Genomic DNA, 14,190 nt, shown 5'->3' with positions numbered 1-14,190 from the left:
GGACCACAGTTTCATCGTTTCCCAACGGCTAAGCTTCTGCTGGGTCCTGGTCACCTGCCAGCCAGCCTCCCAGGCCCCCTTTCCAGAGGCAGCGACCCCTGTGAGTTTCTTGCGTACCCTTCCAGAGATAGGCCACCACACACGCAAACATGCGTCTGTGTGAGTAGAGAAAAAAAGTACCATACATAAGGCAGCGATATCCACAAGCTTCGCACTTGGGTGTTTAGACTTAATACCTTGCATCGTCATCCGTACATAGCTCCCTCGCTGCTCGCTGAGGGCTGTGTGGTTTCCTGTCACAGCAGATGAACCAAAACGTATCCACGCCCCTGTGGGTGGGTATTTAGGTTGTCCCAGTCTTTTGCTCTCACAGACAATGCTGTGTTCGAATAACCTTGTAGGCATCTCATTTCACACGTGTACTGTAAGTGTATCCCAGAAAGTGGAATTGCTAGTAGGTCAAAAGGCGTGCGCGTTTTATTTTGACGTACACACATTGCCCAAATGCAAATGAAAGTGTGGAAGGAGAGGCTGGAGGAGATTCAGGGGTGGGGCCAGAGCCCCTGCCGTCCAGCTGTGAGCCACACACACGCCGCCCCTTTGCCAGTGGCTGATGACGCTGGAGGTGGCAGCCGCTGTGCGCAGCCCTGGCAGGTATACTAGAAAACACGATGCAACAAAGCCCTTTTGAAAGTAGGGCATCGCTCCCAAACACACAAACAGCCCGTACAGCTCCATCAGAAAAACAACCCAATACAAAGTAGGCAGAAGACATATATAGACATTTCTCCAAAGACGAAGTACAGATGGCCAACAGGCACATGAAAAAATGCTCACTCTGATGAGCAGAGAAACGCAAGTCGAAACCACATGAGGTTAACACTCACTCCAGTCAGAACAGCCATCATCAGAAAGTCTGCAAGTACAACAGAGCTGCCATATGATCCAGCAGTCCCACTCCTGGGCACCTACCCAGACAAAACTGTAATTCAAAGAGACACATGCGCCCCTGTGTTCAGAGCAGCACTATTCACAATAGCCAAGACGTGGAAACCACCTACATGTCCATCGACAGAGGAACGGATAAAGAGGATGTGGTGTGTATACAATGGAATACTACTCGGCCATAAAAAAGCGAAATAACGCCATTGCAGCAACACGGGTGCAACTGGAGATGATCATACTAAGTGAAGTAAGTCAGAAAGAGGGACAAACACCGTATGACATCACTCGTGTGATAAGTGGAGTCTAGAATACGGCACACATGAACCTATCTACAAAACAGAAACAGACTCACGGACATAGAGAACAGACTCCTGGTTGCCAAGGGAGAGGGGGGTCGGGGAGGGAAGGACTGGGAGTGTGGGATTGGCAGATGTAAACTATTATATACAGGATGGATAAACAACAAGGTTCTACTGTACAGCACAGGGAACTATACTCCATATTCTGTGATAAACCAAAATGGAAAAGAATATTAAAAAAGAATGTATAACTGAGTCACTGCTATACAGCAGAGATTGGCACAATGCGGTAAATGAACTATACTTCAATTTAAAAAATTAAAGAAAAGCACTTATTTCAAAAACAGAGACTCACAGACAGATAACAAACTTCTGGTTACCGAAGGGGAAAGGGGAGGGGAGGATAAATTAGGAGGTTGGGAATAACACGTACAAACTACTATATATAAAATAGATAACCATCAAGGACCTATTGTATAGCACAGGGAACTATACTCAATATTTTGCAATAACCTGTAAGAGAAAAGAATCTGAGAAACAATATATATATGTATGTATGTATAACTGAATCATTGTACGGTACACCTGAAACTAACACGATACTGTAAATCAACTATACTTCAATTTAAAAATAAACAAAAATTAAAGTAGAGCATCCTTGACCCAGAGGTCTCGGCTCCAAAGGATACCTGGGAAGCTCAGAAGCAGAAAGCATTAGCTGGCGATGCCAGTAGTACATAGTAATTCTCTCCTGATGAGTCCTGAAGTGGTAAACACAGTAATTCTCAGCCTGTTTTGGGTCCTAAGACCTCCTTGAGCATCTGGTGAGACCAGGAAAATGTGTACACACGCGTGTCTGCTCTCATACGCATATGACAACTTTTCCCTACAATTTCAGGAGTCCCTGGACCCCAGGTAAAGAGGGCCTATTGCAGGGGCATTTGAGTGTAGAGAAAAACCAGGCTCCCATTTAAGCCATATGCTTGTTTTGTTCACGTTGGGTTACTACTTTGAAAAAAGGACTCTTCCTTATTACTACAACTGAAAGGCCATTTTGACATAAGCTTTGATAAGAACACTTATGTTCTTAAGAAAAATGGGACAGCATCCTGGGAATGTCCCCAAATCCCCCAAACTGAAAGGAACTCAGGTGGCAGGGGTCCTATGCTCCACTGCTTGTCAGCAGTTCTGCTCATCACAGAGGGAAATAGGGGACTGAACACAAGAGGACCCTCTGGGACCAGGTCTGTCTCCTGGGCAGTGGGCAGGGCAGAGCCCACCCTTTCTGAGGCATCACAGAGATGAGTTAAAACAGGAGAAGTTCTGACTCGGATTTGGCTCTAACTCATGTTCTTTGATGACGACAAAGCTCCAGGCATCCTCTTGAACACCGCCTCATCCGGGCCTCACAACCACCCTGGGACGGGAATGTTTCCATCCGCTTTGCTGAAGGGGAACCTGACGCTGAGATGGCTTGCAGATCTTGCCTGGGTCACGCCTCCAAGCAGTCAAGCCCAGAGCTTTTCCCAGGACACAGAAGCTTCCAGAGTCAGGGGTAGAGGCCTTCCTTCAACTGGGAATCACCAACGCCCAGGCCTACCCAGACTCATTCCATATACAATATATTCAGACTCTCTGGGGGTGGGACGTGGTCTCTTTAAAGCTCCCCAGGGCAGGGACGCCCTGTATTAAACAGGCTGGGGGCTGCGATGGAAACAAGACGGCCTTTTGCAGAAAACCTTCTCATTTCCCTGGGTCTCACTTTTAATAGAGACCCAGGCGGCACTGAGAAGTAGTCCTGCACCTGGGGAAGCCCAGTATGTGGAAGCCTGATGGTCAGGGAACCCTGTGGGGAGCCAGGACTCCGTCCTCCCCCCGCCTTCGGGCGCCTCCATCACGGGTCAGGTCGGCCCCGAGGTCTCAGTTTGCAACCTGTGATTTAAGAACACACCAGCAAAGACTTCTGCAAAACTATGCTGTCGGGCTTTCACTGCAAAGGTGGGGTGTGTCTGTTCAGAACCAGAGGAGGAGGTGGTTACTGCCGTGGGGACCCTGGCGGCCTCCAAGCAAGGCCCGGCTGCCACTTTTGACCAGCGGGGCCCCCTTGGGCTGCACCGCTGCTCACTGCTGCGTTGGGTTTCAGTTGCCACACCCGTTCTCGGACATCCCTTCTCCCTTCACCACTCCTCAGTCAGCTGCTGAGAGGCACTGAAGACTGGAAAGTGAGCCACTTGCAGAACTTCAGGGCAGGCGTGGGCAGGAAACCCCAGAGGGCACTTTGCTGTATTTATGCAGAAGAGAGAAAGTGCAGCCACAAGACGGCATTCTGCAATGGGCCCAGAGGGAGACACTGGTGTGCCCCGGCCCCCACTGCACACAGACACTCAGAGCCAGGCCCAGGGCCTCTAGAAACTGCAGGGAACGCTGAGGTCCCTGGTCTAGCAGCCTCCCCGTGGACACTTACAGAGGCTTTGCTGAAATCTGGATTCCAGCATCACTGATTTCCTCTAACTGCCTAGTGACCCATTTAGAAAGTTAGGTTACATTCCCGTGGCTGGCTTTGGTGATGGCTACTTCCTTCTGGGGATGCTTGCCCACCACAGGGCCTAGAGCAATGGCTCTCACCTTTAACTGCACTAAAGAGTCACCTGGGGGCTTTAAAAGCTCCACTCCAGGTGCCCAGATGGCACCTGAGACCAATTAGGATCTCCAGGGTGGGGCCTGGCATCAAGTGTGTTAAAGCTCCCAGGGGACATCAAAGGGCAGCCCAGGTGGAGCCCCGCAGGCCTGGTGGTAGCTGAGAATCCATGTCAAGCCAGTCAATACAGGACCCTCAGCTCTCCTGCCGTGGGAAACTGGACCAGCCTTGTCCGCCTGACTCTGGTATAGCCTCCTCCCCGCCCTGCCCCTTTACCTTTTTATGCCCTCCGCCAGGGACGTGGGTGATGTTATCCAGGGACCCGATCTTGGACTGGACTCTCTCCTTGAAGTCCAGCTTCTCAGACTTTACTTCCACCTGGCCACCTCCTGGAACACAATACACACAAGGGCACCAAGCCTTGAGTGAGGGCTAAGCAAGTGAGTGATTCCATGCAGACGCCAACCTTGAGGGGGAGCTAAGACCAGCTTTTATTTAGAGCGTGGTTTGGAGCAAGTAGGTCCTTCCAAAGGGCTTGAAAGCAGTTTGCTTTCTCTCTCTAATCAGGGTGCACATCAAATATTTACTCAGCAAACTCTTCCTCCTCAGATGATGCAAAGGTAGATGACAGCTCAGTTCGCAAGAAATTATTCTAAATTAGTTGGCTTCCAAAGAGTCAAGTCTTTCTATGCCAACATCCTATAAGCTACAGCCCTATAAGACCTCAGAATTAAACTAAATGGCAAAATGCATCCTTAATAAGGAAGGGCCCTGACCCTTTCTCCCTCCTCAGACACTTGATGCCATGCCCAAGTGTGGGAGATATGGCCTGAGGAAGAGACGAACTACATTACTTTCTTTGGAAGGATAAAGCCACTTAAGAAACCTGCTCCCTTGGGACTTCCCTGGTGGCATAGAGGTTAAGAATCTGCCTGCCAAGGCAGGGGACATGGGTTCGAGCCCCGATCCGCGAAGATCCCGCATGCCGCGGAGCAACTAAGCCCGTGCGCCACAACTACTGAGCCTGCGCTCTAGAGCCTGTGCTCCGCAATAAGAGAAGCCACCGCAATGAGAAGGCCGCGCACCACGACGAAGAGTAGCCCCTGCTCGCCGCAACTAGAGAAAGCCCGTGCACAGCAACAAAGGTCCAACACAGCCAAAAATAAATAATTTTTAAAAAGATATCCATACTTTATTTAAAAAAAAAAAAAAAGCTGCTCTCTGTGTGGTAGGATGGTAGCCTCAGGAGAGGCATAGTTTTCACTGGGAGAGACTGAACTCCCACAAGATGTCCAAGGGAGGCAGGAAGTAATGACACACCTTCTAGACTACGTTTCTGACAACCTTCTCTTCCTGCAGTCACAGTTCAAGCAACGACCTCAGCCCTGAACAGGGCCTAAAGCAGAAGGCCCTGCTCTGGCCTTTCAGGTGGAAGTTAGCTCTCCAAGATGGTAGCCACTAGCCACCTGTATCTACTTAAGTTGTATTTATTTATTTTAAAATTTTAATTGAATTTTATCTTTTTGGCCACGCCGGTGCGGCTTGTGGGATCTTAGTTCCCCGACCAGGGATCCGACCCAGGCCCGCCCGGCAGTGAACGCGCCAAGGCCTAACCACTGGACTGCCAGGGAATTCCCCAAATTTAATTAAATAAAATTCGTTCAGTTCCTCAGCTACACCAGCCACATTTCAAACGCTCAACAGTCACATGTCATTAGTGGCTACCATACTGAACAGCACAGGTATAGAACATTTCCACTGTCTCAGAAAGATCTATAGATAGCACTGATCTCTATACGGCATGAGATGAAGAGGGAAAGGGTTAGCATGGGGACTTCCAACAGCATCATGTTCCGCTGAAATGAAGTGACAGTGGGAGCGTGGCAACAGCCCAGCGTCCCATGTTGTAGCTGGGGCAACTGGTGAAATGCTCCTCACGCTGGCTGAGGACCAAACTGGGACATCCACGTTAGCCAGGCTTTGGGGGCCGGATCAGGCCCTTTCCCAGCTCTGCATGCCCAGTGCGCAGCCTGCTTGGAGAACTGCGGGTTAGGATTCAGACCATAATCTGTCCTCCCTCCTTATCTCGTCTTGGCCAGCCTGGCCCTGCTCAGGAACCGCACACTAAGCCACGCCTCCCCGGCCGCAGCAAGTCCCACCCTTAACACTCTCCTTGATGGCCCATCCCATCAGTCCTTCCCAACCACTTCCGGAGAAGGTACCACCCCATCCTGTCCCACCCCTCAGGCCTCCCCGCCCCGTCCTTGCCTTCTGCAAGGGCTGGCTACCTGGCTTATGATGGATGTTGCCTAATGAGCCACACTTGGAGGTCACCTTGCTCAGATCCACTGGTTTGTAGACTATTTGCACCTGCAGGAGAGAGAATGAGAGGGACAGTAAAATAGGATTATTTTATTGGGGGCGTAACGCAATGAAAAGCAGCTAAGTCCAGGCCCTGCTCGGTGTTTTCCTGTCTGCCACGAGGAAAACACCCTAGTCGTGGCGGGAAAATGTGTTGGAATTCTGCCAACCTTGCCCCAGGGGAGCTGGGTCTTCACAAAATGAATGGAGTGGGCTTCGATTCCACAGGACAAGGACCCTCAGGGAAAAACAGGGCTACTTCCCCACTGTGCAGGGCCTACACCTTTGGTTTAGCAAACACTTACACACGAGATAAAGTTATTCTCTTTCCTGACATGAAATCCACAGATCACGTTCAGTGAAAACAGAAAGAAAGAAGGGATCAATATGATCTGTTTGTGCAGCATTTGAAAAATCTTGGGAAAGCAAGAGAGCCATATCTGCTGGGCCTCTGAGAGCAGAGGGCGGTGTGGGGTTGTTAGCAGCATTCCTCCCAGGAGAAGCTTCACAAACCCAGCAGCCCACAACAGAGCAGTGATGGCCAACGAGAGGGCCCCAGAGCAGTCCCACAACCCAGTAAGAGTTAAGCACCAGCTGTCCCCCACAACCCCCCCCACACCCTGCCCCAGGGCACACAGTGTCCTGGACATTTTGGTTCTTTACAGAAGGGAGCAAAGCAACACCAGCAGGATGGGCAGGTGGCACAGCAGAAATCACAAGTTTAGTGTCTTAGGCAGGTTCAGCAGACACACATAGGGGAGGCCTAAGGGCCTCAGGGCTCAGAGCCAGCCTGAGGGTCCAGCACGTGGCCAGGCCACACAGCCACGGCCCCCCTGCCAGCCGCCTGCTGATCTCAGCGCCCCGGAGGAGAAACCCACGGGGACCCAGCATTAGCAGAGGGGTCTCCTAGAGGAAGTCTCTACAAAGCCATGGCTGTGAGGGGTCCCTGATGGTCCCTGGGTGACACTTCCCTCATGTGAGGTCACCTGAGGGTACAGGAGGCCCATTGCCGTGGAGCCAGTCGGCCCCTGCTCCCTGCCCTGGAGTCACCCAGGAGAGAGACGGCCTCGTGCCTGAGAACAGGGTTAACAAGGACATCAGAAAAAAAGGAGTTTTTACTTAGGTCTAAATCATCTGGAACAATCCCAAGTTACGCTAATCAAAATCATGCTGGCGTCTGCCGATTACTGATGGAGTTGATTCAGGCTGACAGGTGGACGTGGCCTGTGTGCGTGGGTGCGTGGGTGCATGGAGGGAGGTGTGGAAAGCCCGCACCTGTGGGCGTTGGTGAGTTAACATGAACTCTGAGCATGATGGGCCCTCGGGGGTGGGGTGGGGCAGGGCTATGGGAACTCCCCCCTCCTTCCCTTTATGAGGGAGATGAAAGTGAAGGCTGGTGTGTACAGGCTTCCTTCTCTTCCCTTCAGCCTGGATGCAGTAACCAGTGGGGGAGAAGGGAGGGTGGAGCTGTGAAAAAGGGAGAGCCTGGATTGGCAGGGAGGGGAAAGGAATGGGGAGGGGGAAGGGAGGGGAGGGGAAGGAATGGGGAGGGAAAGGAATGGGGAGGGAAAAGGGAGGGGAGGGGAAAGGAATGGGGGAGGGGAAGGAATGGGGAGGGAAAGGAATGGGGAGGGAAAAGGGAGGGGAAAGGAATGGGGGAGGGGGAAGGAATGGGGAGGGAAGGAATGGGGGAAGGGAGAGGAGGGGAAAGGAAAGGGGGAGGGGGAAGGAATGGGGAGGAGAAGGGAGGGGAAAGGAATGGGGGAGGGGAAAGGAATGGGGGAGGGGGAAGGAATGGGGAGGGGAAAGGAATGGGGGAAGGGAAAGGAATGGGGAGGGAGAAGGGAGGGGAGGGGAAAGGAATGGAGAGAAGGGAGAGGAGGGGAAAGGAATGGGGGAGGGGAGGGAGAGGGGGTCAGGCAGACTGGAGGCCAGGGAGGGGGAGGGAGGAGGCCAGGCTCTGGAGTGCATCCCGGAGCCGGCCAGGAGGCAGGGAGAATCCCTAGGAGAAGGAACAGAGCCTGCCTGCTGGGGAGTCACCTCCCAGCTGAGGAGAAGAGGGGCAGGGAGCAAACAGAGGCAGAGCCCAGGCCAAGGGTCCACTGTCCCCAAAATGCCTGAGGCTGACATTGTGCTGGGGCTTGTCACCCCCCAACCTTTCACCAGGAGAAGAGCTCTCTGTGGCGGCTCCTACTGCAGGGGCCACAGGCCACGGACAGCGCTCGGGGCCAGCCCGGGACATCCTGTGGCACGCTGCCGTGGTCACAGGCTAGGCCACCAGCTGGCAGAGTGCAGGGGGGAGGGGAGGTGCCCCTGAGGAAGTCCCTTGATGTCCTGGGCACCGCCAGCCGCAGAGGGAATGTACCCCCTGCCCCCACCTTCCGCCTGAAGGAGCGGGTCGCTGACTGCAGCCACCGGACCCCACCCCTCGGCCCCAGCAGCACAAGCTCCCACCAGCTGACCAGACACACCAGACGTGAGTTAAACCGGAAAGCACATGTCTTTCCTTCTCTGGCCAGAGCCTGCCATCTGCAGGGAAGCCAGAGAGCCCGAGTCAAAGCTAAAACAGCAACGTCACTGGGAGCCCACGATCACAGCCTGGGGTGGTCCCCAGCCCTTCTCTTGGCGGAAGACGAGGTGGCAGTGGGACAGGAGAGCAGGGACCGGGGGCACAGCGGAGATACTGAGCAGACACTGGTGAGGAAGCGTGAGTGAAGCGCCATGCAGCAGCCTCGTCAGTGGCAGAGCCAGGACCCGGCGCTCAGGGCACGAGGCAGCAGCGCATTGCAAGAATAAACCCCCAGGTCTGGACGCAGATATGCGGGCCCAGGCTGGGCACTTTCTGGAGAGAGAGGGAGGTCTCTCCCACTGTCACCCCAGCACTGCCAGCCAGAGGCCAGATGCCTGCTCTCAGAAACCATCCTCCTCCCCACGGGTGGACCTCAAAGGGTCTCGAACATCCCGTTCCCCGACGTGTTTATAAACATTTGCCTACAGCTGACCAAGAAGGCTGGGTGAGTGAGGGAGGCTGCGGAGAAGGGGGGCCGAGCCTCAGGATGCCGAGTTTGCACCCATTTGTCTGTGAACTTGGAGGATAACAGCAGAGCTGGCCAAGTGGGCAGGCGAGAATGAGGATGCCAGGCCCAAATCTCAGGGACACATCCGCTGGGGATGCAGGGAGTCCGCAGGGACACCTGGAGGAGGCCAAATCTAAAAGGGCTCAAAGCAGCGTTTCTGTCCGCCCTCGGCTGCGGGCAGGTCCCTGGTGCATTTCTGTTGGGCTCTTTCGCATCTGGAGCTTCTGCCGGGGGTGGAGCTGTTTTCAAACAGGAGCCGAGAGGCTTAAGAATCAGCTCATCCCTCGCAAATGCAGAAGTCAAAGGCGAGCAGAGCCTGGCCTCTGCTTGCTCTGACCTAGGATGGTAAAGACCTTTGTGTCGGCTCGTCAGAACAAGCGGGCCAGCTGTCCCCAGTGGAGCCCCTTAAAGTGAACCTGACCAGGTGACGGAGCAGTCAGGTGCTGCCACCTTCAGCCCAAACTCAAACGAGCTGTGGGGCTCCCAGTGAGCGGGGGGCGAAGATGGGGCTTATGCTGTGAGGACCCAGCCACCAGGAACAGGTCGGAGAGAGGACCAGTCACCTTCCCCGTTCCACCCATGCAGCTCTGGGGCGCCCCTCCCGCAACGGTAGGCACGGGTGTGGGGAGCCTGAGCTACATTTACCTGGGGACCCGGATAGACTCCGAGCCTGAGAATGGTTTATTCTATGCAATATGCAAGTACAAACTCATGCCACTTCTCAAACCCGGAACCGCAGCTCGGCGCAGGGATAGTGTGACAGTACTCACACTGCCGCCTCCTGGCACGTGTTTGATATTATCCTTTGAGCCACACTTGGACTGGACGTTGCTAAGATCCAGCTTCTTATTAATTATCTGCACCTTTGATAGCCAGAAAACAGGATGAGTGACACACCACACTCAGATGCACCTGCCCCGCACAAACATGTCTGGCTGCAGGCCGGGGAGAGGAGGACAGGGCTCACTCACACCTCCCGGGAAGCGTTCCAGAGCTGTGAGTGGCTGGAGGTGGACCGCACCTTACAGCACTGGGTTTACAAAACGGATCCATCAGGAGGCAGCTCTTCCCTTTACATGAGGATTGCGTTATGGAGGCCCCCTCAGAGAGCACCTTGGAGGCCTAAAACTCGGAGGCGAGTGTCCACCAGGTTGGGATGGAGCAAAATGTACTGTTACATTATTAAATGAATAAATAAAAGTCCCAACTGTGGCCTCATTCATAACACCTACCAGACCCCTGTGAACATTCACCGAGACCTTTAGGTGGCTGTCCTCAAGTCTGTTAGGTACTGGAATCACCCGCAGACATATTTTTAAATGCCAGACATCACCCCTGACCTTAGAATCTCAGTCTTTGTGCTTATGAAGAGCACCCCTGGTGCCTGGTTCAGAGGCATGGCTAGGTTCAAGAATCACAGACTTCATGGGGAGGACACAGGTGGTTTTATGGAGAAGATAAATCTGGACTCCCTTCCATGGGAGGCCTTGGCCTCCTGGAAGGCAGGGTAAGTGCCTGCCCTTCACCATCGGCTCCCCTTCATCCACAAACCACCAGGCGCTCAGAGGGAACAGGGCGATGTTCCCAGGTGACCTTCCCTAACTTTTCCTGGGCAGGTGTTGTCCAGATGGTAGAGATCCCACTGTATCTCTGCGAGGCTTCTCCTTCTCCGGGCACCAGGGAAAGGGTGTGGGGCTATCCACATTCCAGGGGGGAATGATTTTTACCCAATTTGTCTGTGCATTTCATAGACAGACAACCATGGTGCAGAGAAGGGGAGCTGAGAAACTCTGCGTTTTGTCTGCCAGAGCAGGGATCACATCCTCGCCGGGTGTCCTCCATCAGGAGTGCTGTATTTGGAACCAGTGGGCCTTAGTTTCTATTAATCACAGGTATAGATAACTGCCAACTGAAGTTTCCAATGAAGAACCAGCACTGCCCTCTGAAATTCCGGAAATGGCACCAAGACCTCAGCTGCTGCTGGGTGGGGGCCACTGCCCCTGAGGCCCGGGGGCAGCCTTTAGGGCAGCTGTAGCTGGGGGATCAGAGGCGGGGCCTGGTTCATCTAGGGTGAAGGGCCCCAAATCTGACCCAAGAGCCAGAGCCGGCCATCAGGGGGTCCACAGGTCCTCAGCCAAAGGAGGAAATAAGGACATGATAGCAAAATTTGTCCGTCCTACTTTTTGGTTTTAAAAATGGCCTTTCCTCCAATAAAATTTAAAAAATAAAAATGAAAATAAAATGGCCTTTCCTTTATTACATTATTAATTATTAAATTACATTGATAGGAGATATTATTTTTAGATGTCCTTAACCTGGCAAAATTTAAAATATAGTCATCTTCTCTTGGACCCCCATCCCTGTTTTTTTCCTTAATTTCACTGCTCTGAATTTAAAAAACCTGGGAAGCACACATCTAACGCATCGCTTTGTTTTCTTTTATGTTCCTTTAAAGTAAAAAGCTATGCCTTGGGCTTCCCTGGTGGCGCAGCGGTTGACAGTCCGTCCGCCTGCCGATGCAGGGAACACGGGTTCGTGCCCCGGTCCGGGAAGATCCCACATGCCGCGGAGCGGCTGGGCCCGTGAGCCATGGCCGCTGAGCCTGCGCGTCCGGAGCCTGTGCTCCGCAACGGGAGAGGCCACAACAGTGAGAGGCCCGCATACCACAAAAAACAAAAAGAAAGCTATGCCTTTTTTCATCATAAAAAAGTAACAGGACATCACGATTTTGAAAAACAGAGGTTCCAGAAAGAGGAGAAAACGTTTTCTTGCTAGCACAGCCGCTGTTGCATTTTCTTGAATTCTCTTCAATTCTCATATATAAAAATAAAACTACCATCTCAGACATATAAATGGCAGTAATTATTGTGTACATACTATTGTATATCTTCCTTTACCAACTGTTTGCCACGTTCTATAGTCATCAGAAGCACTAATTTAAAAAAGATGTCAGATTCCATTTCCTGTTACCTGTGCTATCAGATATTTATATTGATTCCATTTTAAAGAATACAGTCTCATCACGAACATCGCTCTGCAAGGAGTTTCTCCCATTCTGTGGGTTATTTTCATAGCACAGAGCACCAGAAGTACAATTTCTGGGCCAAAGTTACAAACACTCTGAAAACTCTCCACACAGCTCTCCAAATGGCTTTCTAAAAGGGCCAGATTAATTTCCCCTGTGAGCACTGTTGAGAAAGTCAGTTTCAGTTGCTGCCAGCACTGTGCATTAAAAGAAATTGTTTTTCTTATTTCTTTGATTAAAATAAGTGGATCTGTGTTATTGGCTTATTATGCATTTCTTTGATTATTATTAAAATTATTCCTTTGTCCTTTTTTTCTGCTAGTAGTTGTATTTTTTTTCTAACATACAAACGTTGACATTTTTATATACTTCCTTTGTAACATTTCTTCCTTTGTAACTTCCCTGGTTTTTAAATGTAAAAACCATCCCTCATTTAGAGGCTGGATAAATACCTAATTCCACGTCACCCTTCTCACCTGCCATCCCCCCGGCCCCGCCCCCAACCTTCCTGATGAAGAGGCCATTTAAAGCCCAGAGAAGTTCAGTGACTTTCTCAAGTCAGTGGCAGAATCCACACAGGAATCTAGATCTGGGTGTTCTGCGGCCACGGCTACCTACGTAACAACCATATTTTGCCGGAGCTGTTCTCAAGCCTGTTGTCTCATAAACCAAATAAAAACAACACTCTCTCAAGGTGAACGGTGACGTCTCTCCTGCCATACAGGAGACAGCGTGGCAACACCTCAGCCCAGGCTTGAGCTGGGACGAAGAGGTAGAACAGGTTTTCTCACCCTGCTTTGTAGGCAGTTGCTGTCAACCTCTGCACAATATCCTTGAATCATTTCAACCCACCCTCAAATTTTAAGGAGTCCCACATGAACTCCTGCTTTGGGGATCATTTTTTATTGATAACTTTCCATTGGATAAGTCCCAGAAGCAGACTTTCCAGCTTTCATAAGAGAACTGGAGTTTAGAACTAGAAAACACACACCAACACACAAAATAATAAAACAAGAAGATTGAAAAGACAATGGTAAAAGAACGGGAGGTCATCAGGACTGACAATGATAAGACTTATCATTACATTTAACTCTGAGCTTCCTGGAAGCCAAGGCAAAAAGCGAAAACATGTTGGGTTACATAACTCTCTTATCTGACAAAGAAAACTTACCCGTTTTTCAAGGAGGATTGCCTTATTTTCTGTATTAATCCTTACAAGGACATCAAAAAACTCAAGAGCCATTAAGCAATAACAAGATGTGCAACATACACAGAAATGTTTTCTCTGTGCAGCTTTTTCTTGTTCCAATCCCACAAAAAAGGCAACGAGCTTTTGTGGGATTTGGCAGGAGACATAAGGATATTTACAAAGCAGACCTGAATTACTGTTAGTTGTCAAATTAAGTCAACACCCTTTTCAGAATGGTAGATTTACAGAAAGGAGAAAAACGGGCAATGGTTTGTATTATGAAATTGGAATCCTGAAACTTAATTTCTCAACTACAGTAAATGTATGATACTGAGCCTCAGCTCTGGGCAGACACTGAAAATAGCCAAAGGAAAAAAACAATGTTTTGGAAGCTCCACATTTTGATCCCGGGGACTCCTAGTCAAGGGATAAATTCCTGTGGTCAGGGTTCGACCCTGGAGGAGAGGCTGGGGTGGTGTGAGCCTGGGAGCGGGTCCACTTTGGTTTAATCCATTTCCTAGAGAACCCCAAATGGTTCCAAACCCTCATCAGACCTTGTTCTGGTTCTTTTTGGGCTCAGCTTTCTTGATGTGCTCCAGATCGCCCAGCCCTCACCACTCCCACCCCAGCAGCTTCCAGGCTGGCCCAGTGTCCTT

At 51.2% G+C, this 14,190-nt stretch overlaps 1 protein-coding gene across 4 annotated transcripts in view; it reads right to left on the bottom strand.

Moving 5' to 3' along the window:
• The window catches only part of MAPT (microtubule associated protein tau), a 103,262-nt gene that overhangs the window by 809 nt on the left and 88,263 nt on the right, over positions 1–14,190 (bottom strand). For 3 of the 4 annotated variants that reach the window (XM_022589050.3, XM_022589052.3, XM_022589053.3), the window contains 2 exons: positions 6,171–6,252; positions 4,159–4,271 (listed from right to left, as the gene is read on the bottom strand). In XM_022589050.3, coding sequence (XP_022444758.1) covers positions 4,159–4,271; positions 6,171–6,252 — 195 coding nt within the window. Of the gene's footprint in view, positions 1–4,158; positions 4,272–6,170; positions 6,253–10,090; positions 10,184–14,190 lie in introns of all 4 variants that reach the window. The other variant, XM_089901379.1, reaches the window with a different exon arrangement.

The sequence above is a fragment of the Delphinapterus leucas genome, chromosome 19 (assembly GCF_059928025.1).
Source record: "Delphinapterus leucas isolate spDelLeu-1000000601 "Yukka" chromosome 19, BTC_Dleu_Yukka2, whole genome shotgun sequence".
Lineage (NCBI taxonomy): Eukaryota > Metazoa > Chordata > Mammalia > Artiodactyla > Monodontidae > Delphinapterus > Delphinapterus leucas.
The sequence above is the reverse complement of the archived record's forward strand: the minus strand, read 5'-3'. Positions and strand labels throughout refer to the sequence as shown.